The sequence below is a fragment of the Canis lupus genome, chromosome 14, assembly GCF_011100685.1.
Source record: "Canis lupus familiaris isolate Mischka breed German Shepherd chromosome 14, alternate assembly UU_Cfam_GSD_1.0, whole genome shotgun sequence".
NCBI classification, from domain to species: domain Eukaryota; kingdom Metazoa; phylum Chordata; class Mammalia; order Carnivora; family Canidae; genus Canis; species Canis lupus.
The window spans coordinates 3,804,128-3,823,586 of NC_049235.1; the positions used below are offsets into that span (position 1 = coordinate 3,804,128).

Consider the following 19,459-nt stretch of genomic DNA (forward strand, 5'->3'; position numbering starts at 1 on the left):
CGAAGCAACTTGTGAAATCTAAGTCTTAGTCTCCTCTACTATAAAAGATGATGTAAGAACTTAAAAACCAGTTGTAATGTCTCTAAATCATCAGTAGCTGCTCATGTTTCCTTTTTATCATATTTCATTGATCACCACACTACTACTTTGTATTCATATACAGTTTCTCTGAGAAATTCAGGCAGTTTTTCAGACAACAGTTCTGATGCTACACAGAACATGCTATTTCCCAGCAATAAATTGGGCACTTTGGTAAGGATACTAATCCTTTTAGTCATGAAGGCTGTGCCTACCATTCAGATGTATGGACTAAGTTGTGTGAAAAAAAAAATACACACCTGCCAAGCAATCAACTTTCACCACAGGGTGCTGCTCAGGCATCTGCATTATCTCATCTTTCATAGTGAGAGATGCTGGACACATATTATTACATCAATTTTATATACTCAAGGACACAAAATGAGGTTGCAAGGCAGCTGAGCCTAGAACAAAAGTTGATTTCCATGTTGGTGCATTTAGCCACGTATCTCTTGCTATAGTTCTAGAATGTAGATGTGTATTTAGAGATAGCTCGAAGCTTTATGTCAGGAATACCAAGTAATTCTTCTATCACTGAGCCTTACAGCTTCACTGATCACCTCAGCTTGAATCATTCTTTCCTCCCTTGAACTTGTATTTTATCCCACTTGTAATTATATGTGACTTAATAAGTGTGGGTCACAGGTATTTATATAGAGACATTTTACCTTCTTTCTTCATTATTAGTCTTTTGGTGTGGGAAACGGCTTTATACATCCATGTATACTTAGGAGCATTTAAAACTGTGATAAGCAAGTATTTCCTGAGTTTAATGTATACCATGAACAAGTCTGGAAAATTCTGGAATGTGACCTTTATTGTATATTGTGGGCTCTCAGTTCAGAGTTCCTAAGGAGACTTACAAACCAACCTGAAAAGTAGAAAAGGAAAGCAAAAGAGCTTGTCAGCAATGTCAATTAACAAAATTTTATTACCATAAATAAGAGGTTATAACTACAATTTCATCAAAATGTATAGCCTATTATCTATTCCTATGGCTACTTTATTACCCAATTACTATAATTAATGTGCCAGTATGGCAGCCAATAACTATCTTATGATAAAACCCTAATGTCTGTTTGACATTTTAATTTAGATGAGACAGAATCAATAAAAATTTATGTAGTACTCTCAGTTTAGAACACACATAATCCAGAAATTAAACATTGTATTTGTAAATAGGAGCCATTCTAACGTTTGGAATGATGGTTTTTGGTTTTTTTGTTTTTTGTTTTTTACTCTTTTAAAGGTCAAATCATATTTATACTCACATATACCTGAAATAATTCTTTCTCATCTGTGTTGCTGGAGGAATTCTCAAATATTAGCAAAAGGTACAAAGGAAGATGTGTCTAACCTAACAGCCAAAGTAGTTTATTTAGCATAGGGAAATGATCTGTATAAAACTGGTATCTGGCATCATACAGAGCAAATTCCTGATTAAGTGAAGGTCCTACTTTTCAAATAATGATTTAAGTATGTAAGCCTTACAGATCCCAAGTATCAGTCACAGTCACAGTGCATTTTTCAATGATAGAAAGCAAAATAAGAGTAGGAACATATATCAACTTTAAACACAAGTAAATTCATTTGGTGTTTGGTACTCAATAGGAAAATCTCATTTTCTGTCATGATGGCAATTACATTGCCAAATGTCCTTACTTGACAAAATTAAAAATAACCTTATGCTATTCCTAACAGTTCTTAAAACTGAGGTGCACTGCTCAGACATCCAGAAGCCTGAGGCGCACTGCAGTCCAACTTCCCTCAATGGCATGAAGTTCCAGGTACCGGTCTACAAACCAACAATGAAGCAGAAAACACTGGAAAAGTAGTGGCTGCTCTGAATGGAAGGGTGCTGCTGTCTGGTCACCTCCAGTGCCACCAAGCACCATGACTTTACACCTTGACTAGCACTCAAGCACAAGAGCAATTCAGCAACTCAGGACAGTGCTCTATTTATTAAGAGATGCAGCAGGGGACTGAGGTTTCAGATGAGATTTGTGGTATCTATTAATATCATGGAAACAGCAAATCGTTTGATAAAATGCTAACACAGTGCCAGTTTCTCTCAGTCCTGGTCGATCAAGGCCAAGGTAGACCTGTCGTAGTATGACCATCGTAGCCATAAGACAGGGAAGAAAGAAGGGAGGAGACAGGCCAGAAGGAGAGAGAGTCTACTTGCAGCTCTACCTGCATTTGAAATGTCAACCCATTTCAAAGAGAGGGACATTCGCTCCTGCTTTACACAGCACAAGCAGGGCAATATTAATAAAACCCACAGTTCTTATAGCACAATTAAAGAATTTTATGCCACAGTTAATACCAACAAGAAAGTGAAAAGACAACCCACAAAATGGGTGAAAATATTTGAAAATCATTGATCTGATGAAAGATTTGTATCTAGCTTATCTAAAGATTTCTTATAACTCATAATAAAAAAGATGAATAACCAAACTCTAAAATGGATAAAGGTTTTGATTATATTTCTCCAAAGAAGATATCTGAATATCTTTGCCAATAGGCAAATAAAAGACATCCAACCTCACTGACTATCAGAGAAATTCAAGTCAAAACCACAAGATACCATTTCAGCCCATTGGGATAGCTATATCCAAATAGGCAAGTGATAAAAAGTGTTGTTGAGGATGTAGAGAGAAAATGGAACTCTCAATACAGTACTGGTGGGAACGTAAAATGGTACAGCTGCTCTGGAAACCAGTCTGGCAGTTCCCCAAAACATGAAACATACAGTTCAGGAATTCCTAGGTATATCCACAAGAGAAATGAAAACATACACATGCATGGTGCATGGAAACCTGTACACAGATGCTCACAGCAGCATTATTCCTAGGAGTAAAATATTCTAATAGTAAAGTTGTAAAAATGGACATAATCCAAATGTCCATCAACTCATACTCATAAATGGACCAAAAAATATTGTATATTTTGTATAACACATTATTTTTTGGCTATCAAAAGGAATGAAGTGCTGGAACACATGACCACATGGGTGAATCTTGAAAATGTGCCAAGTAAGAAAGTCACAGAAGACTACATATTTTATGATCCTATTTATATAAAGTGCCCAGAATAGGCAAATTAGAGAGAAAGAAAATATATTCATAGCTACTTAGTGGTAGAACTGACTACTAATGCATATGGGGTTTATTTTGTTTGGGTGGAGGGACTAGACTGTTCTGGAACTGGACAGTGGTGGTTGCATAACCTGTGCATACACTAAAAGCCAGAGTTGGACACTTAGAATGGATGAACTGTGTTGTATGTGAATTATATCTCAATCTGCCTATTTTATTTTTTTAAAAAGGTTTTATTTATTTATTCATGAGAGACACAGAGAGAGGCAGAGACACAACACAGGCAGAGGGAGAAGAAGGCTCCATGCAGGGAGCCCAACATGGGACCCAATTCCGGAACCCCAGGATCACACCCTGGGCTGAAGGTGGCTAAACCGCTCAGCTAAACCACTGAGCCATGGGCTGCCCCAATCTGTCTATTTTAAAAAGAAACCCATCAGCTATGGCATTGAGTTAGGACAGCAGGGCCCAACATCTCCCCTGTGTGAAAAGAAACTATATAAAACGTGAAAAAGGAAACTGATGTCTCAAAAAGCAAAGTATTATGAAAGCAGATTCCTTTGGACTCTTACTACAGGAGGACATTAGCTTTTCTCTTTTGGTTTAATTGCTGTAAAGTTTGTTCTTCTCACTAACATAAGTAACCTGTAAGAAATCAAAAGATTCAAGTTATTTCCCAGCATCGATAATTCCTGAATTTTTTAATGAAAGAAATCTAGATTCTCCAAAGTATTAATTAATACCTACTCTAGAGTTCTCAGTGAACTGCTGGAAGAAGCACAGCAGAACATGGATCAGACCAGGGAGAGGGAAGAGAGTTCTACGCCCCCTCCCCCTTCTGGGTTTCTAGCTTAAGCAACTCTGAAGATGATGGTTATCTTTCCCAAGAGTGAGAGCATTCAAGTCAAGATAGAGATTTGGAAGGAGAGATGTTGGGTTTAGATCTGGTTATGTTCAAGGTGTTACGTATTTAAGCACTTGGATATGCAAATCTGGAGCTCAGGGGAGAGACCGACACTGGAAATTTTTTAAAGTGATAAATATTTGAGAGGATGAGATCACTTGGGGGTAATATGCAGTTAGTAAGGCAAGCAAGGTCCACGGCCAATACTTCCCAAAATAGTAGCATTGAAAAGATGGTTAGGAAGTAGCTAGGGAGGAAGGATGAAGCCAGGAAAGAAAATTGGGGAAGATAAAGGAGAAGAGGATATCCACTGTCAAGGCTACACTGAGGTCAGAGAAGGTAAAGACAGAGAATCATACAACTCACAGGTCCCATGACCTTGACAAGAGGATTGCAGAGGGGCGCTGGAAGCTGACCCCCACAGCAGTGGGATGAGGAGTGAATGGCTAATAAGGAAAAAGAAACCAAAGTCAAAACACATGCTCTGCAAACACCATTCCTCACCAGCATATGCAGTCCTTAAAAAAGAAAACGTAAAACGACTCTCTCCTGAAGCATCAAAGGATAAGAGAGATCGGGAATCACTCACAGAAATAGGACATAAATCCACACTAGTCTGGCCCAATTTAAAGCCACCAAAAGCAACTGAAACAGGATGAATATTCATAGCCACTCTCCAACTGCCCACACAGCTCTAGATGCAGGAAACAAGTGTTTGCCTTCAGCTGCAGACACGCTCGGGGTCACCCAAACACACAAAACCCCGCTAAAATTATCCCCCCGCTCCCACCACCCAGTTTAAATAAATAAAAGAAAGAAAATATCCCACTGTGGTTGGCTCAGTTGCTTACATCATTTCAGGCTCAAGGTCTTCACCACTGATCTAGAAGACAAGAGCAGCAGAATCGTGACAAGAAAAGGCTTCTCACACGAGGAAGCCTTAAGAACCTCAGAGACTAAAATTTCAACTATTGCCATTTCCACCCTTCGGGGAAAAAGCACACAGATTCTCTCACCCGCACCATAGAGGTTACTTCTATAGCCACAAAATATTATGTACTAACAGCAATACAACGTCAAAGTTGGCACAAAGGGAAGTACTAGCCCTGGGATAGCAAGACAGTCTAAATGGCATGGCCGTGATGCCAGCTCTCTGCTGCGTGCCCCCGGGGCCCCGAAGACATCACGAGGACGTTCCAGATCATAGGTTCCTCAAACACAAACTTCTGTCACAATGTCCTGATCACAGGTGGTGAGAATCACATGCAAAAATGGATGTAAAAGTATACAAGAAAAGCAAACCTGAAACAACAGTGAATTGTTTTCTGTACCTGTAAGAGTTACCATCTGAAAGGGTGTGTGGGAAAGTCACAGGAGATGCTCCAGATGTCTCCATGGCTCAGCCCCATCTGTCATTCTTACAGTTTGGTTAGTAAAGCCCCTCCGTTGGTCAGATACACCAGCATCATTTCTGGAAAACTCCCACTTTAATTTAGTTGGATTTGGGGTCTGTCACTGCTAACTGATGGAGGCCTAACTGACAGAGTAAGAGCCAATTCCTTCATTCCTCTGGGATTCTACACTCCCTCCAAAAAAAACCCAGAAGCTCACTGTGGCCCCTTTGAGTGGTGATAAGCATGCATGGCCTCCTGGGCCAGAAAGTAAGGACAGGGTGTGTGGTTTATGCTTCCTTGTAACCGCATGTCTCCCCCAACACAAGGCCCAATGCCTAGAATGGAGGAAACTGTCAAATTCTGTGTGTGCCTGAGTTCATAAGACAATGAATGAGCAATGCAGGGTGACTGCAATATTAGGAGAAGTCTAGGATCAGAGACACTGACCTGGGGTCCTCAGCACGAGGCTGGTGGCTCAAGCTGTCAGAATGAAGGAGAGGGCTCTAAAATGGTAGGGCTGACATAGGAGGAGGAAGAGGACATGGACTCCAACAAAGACCACTGCACCAAGAGCAGCCACACTGAGTACAAGCCAGGCCCTGTGTGAGGTGCTTTACTTGGATTATCTCATTTAAATCTTTGAGGAAGGTATGGCTTTTAACCCCATATCATAGACAAGGAAACTACAACTATAATGTAGATAAGGTTCAAACAAAGGCCCCAATTTTAAAGGATGTTCCCTTTAAGGGGTATTAGGAAAAAAGGAAGTCGTTTTTATAAAAAGAGGCTGGGAGGAGCCTGGGTGGCTCATGTGATTAAGCTTCTAACTCTTGGTTTCAGCTCAGGTGAAGATCTCAGGGTAGGGAGGTTGAGCTCTGTGCTTGGCAGGAAGCCTGCCTCAGAGTCTCCTTCTCCCTCTGCCCCTCCCCCTGCTCTCATGTGCTCCTCTTTCTCAAATAAATAAATAAATCTTTAGAAAAAAGGAAAAGTTAAAGGAAAAGAAAGGGAAAAGAAAAAGGTAGGTAGGTAGGAGGAAGGGAGACCAAAGACATATCAGTGTAGTCCAATGCCATGGAAACCAAGGCTGGAAATATTTTCAATAGAACTTTCTATACTGACTCTACCTTCACACTGTAAACGAGTTTTTACCCCTGGTATTCTACTAAAACAACTCTTGCAAAAGTCTCCAACAGTCATCTTCTTCCATCTAGAAGACACTCTTTGGCCCTTATTTAAATAAGTACAGGCACTTGTTTCTACTGACTACTCAATCCTCCTTGGAACACTGCCACTGGTCCCACTGGTCCACAACCCTAAACTCTTCAGCTTTCCTTCTACCTCTCTGGTGGCTCCTCAGGAACCTCTTCCTCAGCCCGTTCCTGGAATGCTGTGAATTCTCTTCCCAATCGTCATACTCTCTCTGGTGAGCTCACTCAGCAGTCTTCAACATTCCACCCACGAATGACTCCTACATGTATTCTCTGGCCGGACCACTCTCCTGAGCTCTGGACCTCAAACCTCACAGGACTTAAACAGAACTCATCCTATCACTCCCCAAACCTACTCCTCCATGGTCCCTACAGCAGTGAATGGTACCACTTGTCCCAGCAAATCACCTCCACCTCCCTTCCCTACTCAAGTCCAATCAATCAGTCACCATGTTCCTCTACTTCTACCTCTTTACTATCTTGCAGATGGACTGCTTCCCCCCATTGCCTGGTTACTCTGCTAATTCAGGCCATATCACCCACTAAAACAGCCCTCCACTGGTGTGCTTTCCTCCAGTCCTTGCCTCTACCTCTCTAGACCATATATTCATTAAGGGTAAGGAACTGTGTCCAACTTATCACTCTATTCCAGTATTTGTCATAATGTTCAGCATATGATGATAGCCAATAAATACTAGTTGACAGAATGAAAAAATGAGCCACCTGGGTAGCTCAATGGTTCAGCATCTGCCTTTGGCTCAGGTCATGATGCCAAGGTCCTGGGATCGAGTCCTGCATCAGGCTCCCCTTGAAGAGCCTGCCTCTCCCTCTGCCTATGTCTCTGCCTCTCTCTCTCATAAATAAATAAAATCTTTAAAAAAAAGAAAAAAAGAAAAGAAAAAGAAAAATTGAGCTCCAGCAGATGGGAGAGATATAAGCCTGGTTATTGATAATAAGGTGAAAAAATCTGTTATATATTATAATCTCCTGGTTTTAGAAGCCCATAATAAAAACATATTTCACAGATAACTATCCTCTCAAACACATAACCTTATCAACCTTAACATGAAAATCAAAAGTATAGTTCAAGCTGAAAGATACAAGCACTTAGAGCTAACTTTAATAATACTGTAGTAAAATCTACTTGGTGTGGAAAAAAGAAAAAAACAACCACGGAAAGGTCAAATTGAAGAATTTGTTCTTTAAACATACATCCAATTACCTAGCAAGTTTTGAAAACAGCCCTTGTATAAGTTAAATGTTACTTATTTTCCAGATCTTCTACTAACTTCCCACTTGCAGCTCCCCAATCTGTCTCATCTTCAAGAAACAGAAGAAGAAAATGTTGAGGAACAGGTACAAGGTTGGACAAGGAGTGTATATGGTATAAAGTTGTATCATCAAGCTGTGAAAAATGTTCAATATTTAAGGTGAGATATGACTATCTGAATCTAAATTTAACATCCAGGGAACCCTGAATTAGTCATTTGGCTGGAAAACCCAGGTTTGCAGCCAAGAAACTGCCTTAGTTGGTCACGAGGCAAAGACACACACACAAAGTAGAAAATCAGTTCCGTTTTACTACTTATCTGCTGAGACTTTAATATCAGGGTTCTCCATTTCTCCACTGACAGATAATGGCAAAAACCACAGACTATGCTCTAAGAGATAAGAAAACACTGAACTATGAGCTTGGGTCTTACATGAAAAATTAAAGGAAATCAATCATCAATTATTTCCTATCAAAGTGGTCTTAGCTTTACATGTCTCTACCTTACATACATGGTTTCATATTAAGCCTGGCTGAGCTAGTATTTTTCATTTCAAACAGGACAGAGATCCCATTTAATCTTCAGGGTTATCTAACACCTACTTTTCAAGGGGGCAGAGATAAGTTTTGCCACTTATTAATAACAATCTTCATGTAAAAAGAAGTTACTATTTGAGGAATGCTGACTAATTCTCCATCTGCATGATGAAAAGAACAGGAAAAAACTATTAGCAATGTAGAAAGAAACAGAGCAAAAATAAAAGCTCACTGAAACGGGCGCTGGGTAACTTTCTTTCTGTGTCACTTCCCAACTTGCCAAGTCAGCCTCTCATGCTCAGTTCCTGAATGCTGGGTAGATGACCCAGTGAGTTTTTAATTCTAATGGATGGCAAACTAGTGACTAAAATTAGAAAACAGACCCAGGCCTTCTTCCTTTTAAAGTATTTGAATATATTTTTTTTAAATATTTTATTTATTTATTCATGATAGTCACACAGAGAGAGAGAGAGGCAGAGACACAGGCAGAGGGAGAAGCAGGCTCCATGCAGGGAGCCTGATGTGGGATTCGATCCCGGGTCTCCAGGATCGCGCCCCGGGCCAAAGGCAGGCGCCAAACCGCTGCGCCACCCAGGGATCCCCCCTTTTAAAGTATTAGTATCATTCTTTCAAATGTCTTTCCCAGGATAACCTGGGAAGGTGCTGGGAATACTAGAAGCCACATGCAGAAGAGTGAAGCCGGATCACGATCTCACACCATAGACAAAAGTCAACTCTAAATGGGTAAAGGACTCGAATGTAGACCTGAAACCACAAAACTCTTAGAAGAAAACAGAGGTAAGATCCTCGATATCAGACTTGGCAATAATTTTTTGGAGTTGACACCAAAAGCAAAGGCAGCAAAAGCAAAACCAACAAGTGAGGCTGCATCAAATTAAAAAGCTTCAGCACAGCAAAGGAAACCATCAATAAAATGAGAAGCAACCCACAAAATGGAACAAAATGTTTGTAAATGACAGGGGTGCCCGGGTGGCTCAGTCAGTTAAGTATCTGACTTCAGCTCAGGTCCTGATCTTGGGGTCCTGGGATCAAGCCCCATGTCAGGATCCCCAGTCAGCGTCCCCCTCTCCCTTTGCCTCTACACCTTTCTACTCGCTCATGCACTTGGGCATTCTGTCTCAAACAAAATCTTAAAAAAATATATGTATTTGTAAATGATACATCTGATAAAGAGTTAATATGTAAAATATATAAAGAACTCACACAATTCAGGAATAACAAAAAGGCACATACACACAATCTAATTTAAAAACTAGGCAGAGAACTAAAGAAGACATTTTTCCAAAGAAGATATACAAATGGCCAAAAGGTACAGAAAATGGTGCTCAGCATCACTCATTATCAGGGAAATGGAAATCAAAACCAAAATGAGATACAACCTCACACCTGTTAGAGCGCCTATCACCAAATGACAAAAAACAAGTGTTGGCAAGGACATGGAGAGAAGGGAATCCTTGTGCTCTGGTTGGTTGGCAATGTTAACTGGTACAGCCCCTATGAAAAATAGTGGGGGGGGGGGGTCCCTCAATAAATTAAAAATGCAACTACCATATGATCTAGCAATCCCACATCTGGGTATATATTCCAAAATAAATGAAAAAGGACCTCAAAAAGATTCTGAGCTCTCATGTTCATTGCTCGTAAGAGCTAAAATAGGAAAACAAGTGCCCATCAGTGGAAGAATGGATAAAGAAAATGTGGTACATATGCACGTGTATATATACACATGTACACACACACACACACACACACACACACACACACACACGTATATCAACGTACCATGGAATACGATTTAGCCACAAGAAAGAGGGACATCTTGTCATTTGTGACAACACGGATGAAACCTAAGGGTATCAGGGTAGGTGAAATAAGTCAAGCAAATACTGTATGTTCTCACACACATGGAATCTAAAAAAGCCAAACTCAAAGAAACAGACTAGAATGGTGGTTGCCAGGGGCTGGAGGTGGAGAAAATGCAGAGCTGGTCAAACTAAACAAACTTTCAGTTATAAGACAAATAAGCCTGGGTAATGTTCAGCGTGATAATACCATATTATAGACTTGAAGGTAGCTAAGAGTAGATCTTAAGTTCTCACCACAACAAAAATTAATGGTAATTAATTGATGTGGTGCAGTTATTAGCTAATGCTACAGACAGTAATCATTTTGCAATATATGAGAGCATCCAATCAACATGTTCTACACCTTAAACTTGTGTAATGCTATATGTCAATTATACCTCACCAAAGCTAGGGGGGGAAATGCCTCTTCCCCATCTCAAAATAATATTTCATCATAGTGGAACATTAGAAAAATTATCCATAAATCCACTTCTCAGAGATAACTAAAGATGTTAGATATGTATTTTTAGTACAAGAATGTGTTGGGTCTCTAGGGAAACTGCTTAGGTATCTAAGTCATCAGTTTAATTCTCAGGTGAGCTAATTAAGATTTATTTACTCTGTGGCTGCTGATCACATTTCTTAACATGTCCAGCTATCTCTGAGAGGCCTGTCATTGATCACAATGTGGGGAGTCTAAGTAAAAGAATGGATATGTCAGTGCAAATACTGTCCTTCTCCAGTGGAAAAACAAAACCAGGCCCAGGCCCAGACCAGGAGTTAGGAGTGTCATTTTTACGTAAGACAGAAGGCAAAGATACATGATGGAAAGAGACTACTTCTACTCTTGATTCCACCACCACCAAGCGTTGTGAACTGTCAAATTATCTTGGCTTTCACATTTCCCTGAGTACATCTGGGGTTTATAATAATGCCCGTACCTGTGACGAGGCCAAAAGTGAGGCTCCCTCAGGTGAGGTACCAGATGACAAACTGCTTTGCAAAGCCTAAATGCTACAAAAGTAGAAAACTCTGTGATGTCTGTATTCACAAACATTGACATGCATGAGAATTACCTAAGGAATTGACTCCTGTAGGCCCTGCACCCAGAGATTCCAATTTAATCACCCCTCCATTTCTAACTTTCAAACGGCTGATCTTTAGACCCGGCTACTGTAAGTATGCAGATATTTTTTTAAAACTCACTTCCTCTTATTATAAAATTACCTTCTTAGCATCTTTTTCTTACTCATTCATTAAACTTCTTGGGCATTTACTATGTGCCCAACCCTCGATCAGGCTGCAAACACAAAGTTAAGCCCCCTTTTACATACTCACAGTCCAGTCTGATTAGAGAGTGTGATAATGGAATGGGAGAGGAGTTAGAAGAGCCTCTATGGTATGAAATACAGTCTAAGACACACATGACGATGCTTTAATCCCATCTAACACAACCCTAAACATCAGCAGGGGAAGCTTGTCATTTGACACAAGTTTGTTATTTGTGTGTTTGTACAATAAAACTAATGTCAGTTTGAATGTAGAATACTTTCTAGGTCTAACACCAAGATTTGCACAGAAAAAAAACACCTAAGATAGCTCCCACTATCTGCCAAATTGAGAAGGGAACCCGATGCAGCATGAAGGCTCACACTTGAATGTTATCAATAACCTATGAAACAGATTTTATCCGCCATTCCTTTAACTCGTATGATCTATGATCTCTAATTCAAACCTCCGATACCATGCAAAATAAAAGAATTCAAAAGCAGGTTTTGTTGTGTGAGTGCTGTGTTTTTAACTCTGACAAATATAAGTGAAGATTTATACACTGTATATTTAGACCTGTCCTGTTTAGCCAAACACCCTTTCTCTGAAGACTCTAACCTTAGAACAATACAGAATCAGAAAGACAGCTGTCCAATTTCACGTTTACAAGAGAGTAAAGAACATTACTAACATTACTACTTCACTGGATGTGTTATGAAGCTCTTGCCAATTAATTTATTGATTCTTACTAGGACATCCATAGATTTGGAACCTGTACTACCTTCCATGGTAATAAATTTTATGTTTTAGTTAACAACTGGTATATTAAATCCCACATGTGAAGAATCAACTCCTTTCATTTGTTCTAAAAATACTACAATAAAGCTGCAGGGGATATGTTCTAGTTGAAAGTAGTGGAATTTCTTCTGTATGTCGTTGGTTCATCCTATTCGTACCCTTCAGTATTTAACAGTTGAGTGTATTTAAAGCATGTTCTCACTGATATGTGTAATCAAAAGTAGAGATTTAATCAAATGATATCATAATCACTGAAGTTAAATTTACTTGCTTCCCACTTGCTTTGATTTGAATTAACTACTCATCTAAATTACATCAAGGCCCTCCCTGATTCCAAGCATGTCCAGGTGCTACATGCAGTGCTTGGGAATGGCTACAAGAAGCCACAAGGACAACTGCTTGACCTTGCTTCAAAGCTGCTCCTAAGTGACTTTTTGGTCAAATAAAACAACCAATCTCACAAAATCCTACATTTCAGAGACTTAGGAGAAGGAAAACTAATAGAAAAAGAAAAAAATGAAAGGAAATGCTACTTATTTGAAAAAGACACACATCCCTGAGTCCAGCCACAGGTCTTTAAAAAAAAAAAAAGGGAAGTGTTTCATTTATTTGTCTTTTCATAAACACTGCATTTGTACTACAAAACTAATCTTGGGGACTGAGCCTTTAGACTGACTCATAGAACCACTTTGTAAGAATGCCCTATTTTATCAATATGCCCTATTCCAAGTTCTGGACTCTGAGTTTTAAAAATATCCTTAAAGCTTATTTTTTTCAACTTTTATAGCAGTAATTCAATGATTTCTGCAAACCTACCAGCCTTCGCTGACTGACAAACCAGGAAAAAAAAAGTTTTATGAAATGAGACAAATACCAACCTTGAAAAAAAAATAACTATAAAGTAAATGATTCAGCATTAGAATGATTCAGCAAGCATTCAGCTAACACTGACAATAAACTATGAGGTAGATACATAGGAGGCAGAAATGAAAGGGGCATACAGCCCGCTGTAATACAGTTCAGTGCTACATCTGTTTAAAAGTGGTATGGCCACTCCTTGAGATTCTAGATATATCAAAGACATAAATATTAAAAATGAGACTATATAAATCCTTGAAAAAAGTTGAGAAATTTTATTTACAGTCTAAGAGTAGAAAAGACCTAAGTATGACACAAAACTCAGAAGCTATGAAAGAAAGCTTGATAAATATAGCTTCATAACAACAAAAACTATAATCAAAATATATGCCAGACATCATAAACAAAGTCTCCCATCCAAGTACTAACCAGGCCCAACCCTGCTTAGCTTCTGAAGATCAGACGAGATCGAGAGCAAAGTATTTAGGATAGTAGGATCATAGATCATAAACAAAGTCAAAAGAGAAAAAATGAGAGGAAATTATTAAATAAATCCCAAGGAATTAATTTTCTTAATAAAGAGTTCCTATAAAGCAATTTTAAAAACCCCAAATATACCAGGAAAGTAGATAGTTCACTGAAAAGGAAATAAACATTATTTGAACCCTGTATTATTGAAAATTTCGAATTTTAAAAAGGACAAGAATAGGATAATAAACCATACCTATTACCCTGCTTCAGTATAATTTATGGCTAATATTATTTTATCTATATCTCTACCCACTCTCAATCCAGATTATTTTGAAGTTATACCCAGGAATCATAACAAATTATGTTCTTACACAAAAGCTTAACCTTACTCATATTAACGAAAGAAAAAAATGCAAATCAAAACCACCATGGTAATACCATTCTCAGCTATTAGATTGGCAAAGATAAAAATGTTTGCTAATACAATCTGTTGGCAAGGGAACATAGAAGCCCTCAAACATTAGTGATGACATGAAAACTTGGTACTAGAAAAAGCACAATGGGCAATACTTATCAAAATCTTATCAAGCACAGAGGTCAGCACAAACTGTAAATGGTCTATTGAGAACCTAGAAGCTTTCCTCTTGCAGTTAGCTTGACTAACTGCATGGCAAGAAGTGCAACTGGTAGGTGTTATCAGATGAACAGAGATTGATAACAACTATTATAAAATGTAGCAGCTGCCTCACTTTATAAAAACACTAACACAGGAAACACATCAATGCTCACTTACCCAGGCCCAATCAAGTGTCAGTGATTGATTATATGCTCTCATGGCACACTTTGTTTTTCCTCTATAGTACTTAACACAATTTGTAGTAATATACATATTGAAAAGTTCTTTGATCAATGCCTGTCTTCCCCTCTAGACTTTAAACTCTATAAGGAGAGGAACTATGTCTTATTTGTGTTTCAGCCCAGTGTCTGGTCCATGGTAGATATTCAGTGTATGTGGAATCCATTCTTCCATTCAACAAATATTCACTAGCGGTCAGGTGGGCAGTATGCCACATTCTGGAGATAGGGTGCCAAGCAAGGCAAAATCATTCTCTCTCAGGGCTTCTGTTCTAGGAGCAGTTAGAGGATAACCAAACATACACAGACACAGATCATAGAAGGTAATCTAATGGTCATGATCCTGTTGGTCTCCAAACAGGTATATTTTTCCATACTGATACCCCCAACTGGCATTTAATTTTCAATGATTTCTTCTGTTTGAAATAACTTCAGTACTTTAATTCTTAAACAATGAATCTACTTTTCACCAGAACTTAGTAACAGTTACAAAATAAAGAAAGAAAAATTTACATTATCCAAACACAACTACATTTAACATCAAAGCATATTTCTCTCCTTTGTTTCCCACAAATCTTTAATATCCCAGTGAGCACAGAACATGTAATGTTCCCTGCTTCTTAGATCAGACATTTAATCTCCCTTCATTCCTAACAAAGATGAAGGAACATGGCAAAATGATCTCTTTCCAAAAGGAAAAGAGGTTTCCATAGCAGCCATGGCTTCATCGCATTCAATCTGGTCTGCCCTCTCCAAGACCTGCAGTTCTACCAAAGCAGAGTGGCTCTCTAGCACCTCCTCTTGCAATGATTTGCTACCTCCACATTTAAACAGGCCCATTTTCAAATAGATGGAAGAGGTGCCTCACACATGCCAATCACTATCTTTTCTCCCATTGCTCTCTCTTCCATATTTTTGACATTGCACCTTGAAAGGATTTTCTTTCTTTTGCCTCTTCCTCATGCTTTTCCTATTTGTTGATTATTACAGAACTTCTTCTTCCAGCTTCTTGGACACAAAAATGGTATGAAATGCTCATGAGCTAGATTTTGGGAAAGAATCAGTAATTAGGCAGCAGCAGATGAAGAAATTGGTAATGAGCTGCCCAGACTGCAGACCACATTAGCCATCTGAAATTGAAGACACTGCCTGTCTTTCTGAGGAAATTATGGGTAGCAGGAGGTTCTGGGAGATTAGCAAAGCACATGCTGCTCTAATGTTTATACCGAGTTGGCAACAATAATTGAATATTTTTAATAGTAAGCAGAGGTTTATAGACACTTCATAGATTATGAATGAACAGCAAGACTATCTCTCCTATAAATAGACAACTGATAGTTGGGAGAGAGGTGGGAGGAGATAAAAAAAAATAAGTGGGTCACCAAAGTGATTTTTAAAAACTGGCTACAGAAGTATTCTGGCTCTGCAGGAAGTGAAGTATGACAATTCACTAGCCTGGTTCCTTCTTTTCTAGCAAAATAGCACACCACATTAATTCTCTTTACATAAAGACAAATGAAACAGTCCTGCAATGCATCACAACCAGAATATATTTAATAAGATGATGCTGAACAATGAAACTTTTAAGGAAAGTTACAGTACTGGTATCTTGCCTCAGAGCAGTATTTATATGCTAATGATTTAGAAGAGGTTATTTCACTGGGGGGGTGAGGGAAAGAAGGTGCATTTGGGGTGGAAAAAAGAATTTATGGTTCTTTTTGCCTACACTCCAACTTTAAGAAAAACAGATTCTTGTACTTTATCATAAGATTCCATGAATGATAAATAATATAAAGTATTGTGACTTGACTTCTTTCTAAAATAAATGCCAGTAACATATCCCAGTACAGTTTGATGAACACAAAATACTATATAAGCTTCAAGGGATAATCTGACAATATCCCTTCTAAAATTTTCAGCCTCTAGAAGCAACAATGCCAATCACTCTTGAATGACACTTCCAAGGTCATTAATTTGTGAGTTTTAAAGCATTTTAAAGCTTTCAAGCACAGAGCCACCACAGCCTAGTTCAAAATTATCAGTCATTTGGAATCCCAGCTCAAGACTTTAATCTTTGATCTTCAAGAAGAGTGGTTCACTCTAAGTATTTGCTTTCTCTGGTCTATTTTATCTCATAATAGTCTGGGCCCAATTTTTCAGATTCATACATGTTATAAAATGGGATCATGCCATACACCTGAAACCAAGACAAACAGTTTGTTCACTTGCCAATATGCAACACATCCTGCCTACAAAAGCTCTACCTACCAACAACAACAAAAAGGCTTAAAGGAGGGTTTGGGGGGGAACCCTTCTACTAACTCATTCCTCATAGAGAAACATTTATTATTTCCTCGGGCACTATGCTGAATTTCTACTTCTACAGCTGTAATTTCCACTTGTGAATTGTGGAAGGGGCTTAGGGAATGGAAGAGGAAGGGGTCAAGATTCTATGAAAGACACATTGCTTTTAAGGGTACTGTAATGAGATTTGCAGAAAAGTTATTGATCCGTGCCCTTTCGTTTTATTTCCAATATACACTACAGTCATGTTATTTCCCTATGAAAGTTCAGTGTATTCATCTAGGGACTTGCAGCAACAGGGCAAATAGCAAGCCAGAATTTTGGAGTATTCATTAGTAAGGAGGCAAAAGGTCTTCACGGAAATGCAGGCACCAGGCAAAGAAAGAAGAAAAGCAAAGTTCAATTTAGAACCATTCCCCAGCCTCTCTAGATGACAATGTAAGTGATCAAAGAACATGGAAGTTCAAGAAGGAAGCAAAAATAAAAAAATAAAAAGTGTGTATTCATATATACTTATGCATGTAATCGTTCTTCCTGGCGCTACTTTACTAAATTCTAATCACATGACCTCATCTAGTGCAAGCAACCCTCTAAGACATGGGTTATCTTCTTCAGATTACAGCGCTGGCATTCAAAATCAGGTCTGCTTGACTCCAAAACATCAAAATACATTCTTTGAAATGGTCTATGGCAGGAGATGGGTGGAAGATGGTTTCTTCACCAACAGCATTTTTTTTAAGACTTATTTATTTGAGAGAGAGAGAGAGAGAGAGAGGAGGGGGAGAGGGAGAGAACCCTCAAGCAGAATCCCCAATGAGTGTGGTCTGATGTGGGGCTCAATCCTATGACCCATGAGATCATGACCTGAGTCTGATGCGGGGCTCGATCCCATGACCCATGAGATCATGACCTGAGTGGAAACCAAGAGCCACCCACGTGTTCCCATATCAATTGCATTTTTTAAAGAAGTTTTTAAGGGAATTTATTTTTGACGGGTTTTTTTTTTTTTGACGAGTTTTAAAGTATAATCAAAATCAATGTTATTTAGATATATCAAAATACAGAAAATGTAAATAGAACACATTAATTTTCCCAAAATATTTGAAGTCTGGGGAATTCTAAGCAAGCTATGATTTCTCCTTAAATTTATTATTTGCTCTTTAAAAAAATATTTCTTTAAGTCCTAAGTACAAACAGTAGAGTTTCCTTAACAACAGGTCCATGAGATTATTATCCCTTCTATATACTATCTGGCACCTCCCAGGAACTTACATTCTTGGAGCAACTGAGAAGACCTTCTCCACTTTGCCCTTTGTCCTCACACAAAGTTGTAGTTTCCAGTGGTTTCTCCCTACCTCACACTGTAACAAATTCCTGCCCTGGTATACATGGAGGGGGACAGAAGCAGAGAAGAGGAGCAGGGAACAGAATCTGTGTAGAGTATATCTTGGATTTTCTCCATGTTTGGAGACATGATCTCTCAGTGTATGAGTCAAGACAGAGTTAGGACTATAGAACAATTTTAGGTTCCCCTTATGAAACAAGAATTATGAAATCCAAATCCTATTAGCTATCTTAAATAGATAGAGGAACTCCTGAAACGACCTATCTTTTTGGTAAATATCACCACACATTAAAGAAGCAAGCACAGGACAGAGAAAGACTATATACTGCATTCAACTCCAAGGCCAGTCACTTTTTCTGTCACCTTGAACTAATTATTAGTTTCTGAGCCCCAGTTTCCTGGACTGTAAAATGTAGATACTAGATAAGTAGCTCATAAAGTTGTAGTGAGAATTAAATGAGATAATATATGCAAATGACTTGAGTACTGCTTAGTATTTAATATTCAATCAATACATTTTTCATTTTTTTCATTTGAGTATGAACAATACGCTTTAAAGCTTCTCAACTACATCAAAAACCAGCTGAATGATGCCTATTCAGCCATTTTCATCAATCTGAGTTTGTATCAGCTCTAGCAGCTCAAGTTGAAGAAATAACATCAACAAAAGTTGTTCACCTAACCCCTATCCTAAAAAATGTAGAGTTCTCAAAACAACACATCACATGCCAGTTACCTTGGCTGGTTCTCCACAGTGAGGCTCTCTCCCCTCTGATAGCCACTGTCTGCCACCTGGGTGGTAGACCTCTTCACAATCTGCTGCAACTCCTGCTCCAAGCGCTCTTTGATCGCCTTCACTGTCTCTGGAATCTTCTTCAGTTTGGCCAGTCCTTTGATGAGAATGCCCATAAAAAGGGTGCTATTCTCCTCTGGATCCAATTCCAAATCCTCCTTAATGTCCTGCAGGTTTATCTCCCTTGCTGTAAGAAAAAGAAAAAAGTTCCATTACAAGATTCAAAAACAGAACAAGTTGAATAAATGAGATCACAGCTTTGATTACGTCTTAAAGGAGCGAGAGATTTTTTAATTAAATTTTTAATTAAATTATATTCACATAGTAACAAAGAATCACAAAATAAGTTATATTCCGTGAATCATACCCATCAGTTATAATAAGAGGTGGAAGCCATTAAAAACAAGCAAAT

At 38.7% G+C, this 19,459-nt stretch overlaps 1 protein-coding gene across 8 annotated transcripts in view; it reads right to left on the bottom strand.

Moving 5' to 3' along the window:
- EXOC4 (exocyst complex component 4) overlaps window positions 1–19,459 on the bottom strand; it is a 744,112-nt gene that overhangs the window by 645,934 nt on the left and 78,719 nt on the right. For all 8 annotated transcript variants that reach the window (XM_038556467.1, XM_038556468.1, XM_038556469.1 and 5 more), the window contains exon 6: window positions 18,991–19,234. In XM_038556467.1, the coding sequence (XP_038412395.1) occupies window positions 18,991–19,234 (244 nt within the window). The remainder of the gene's footprint in view (window positions 1–18,990; window positions 19,235–19,459) is intronic.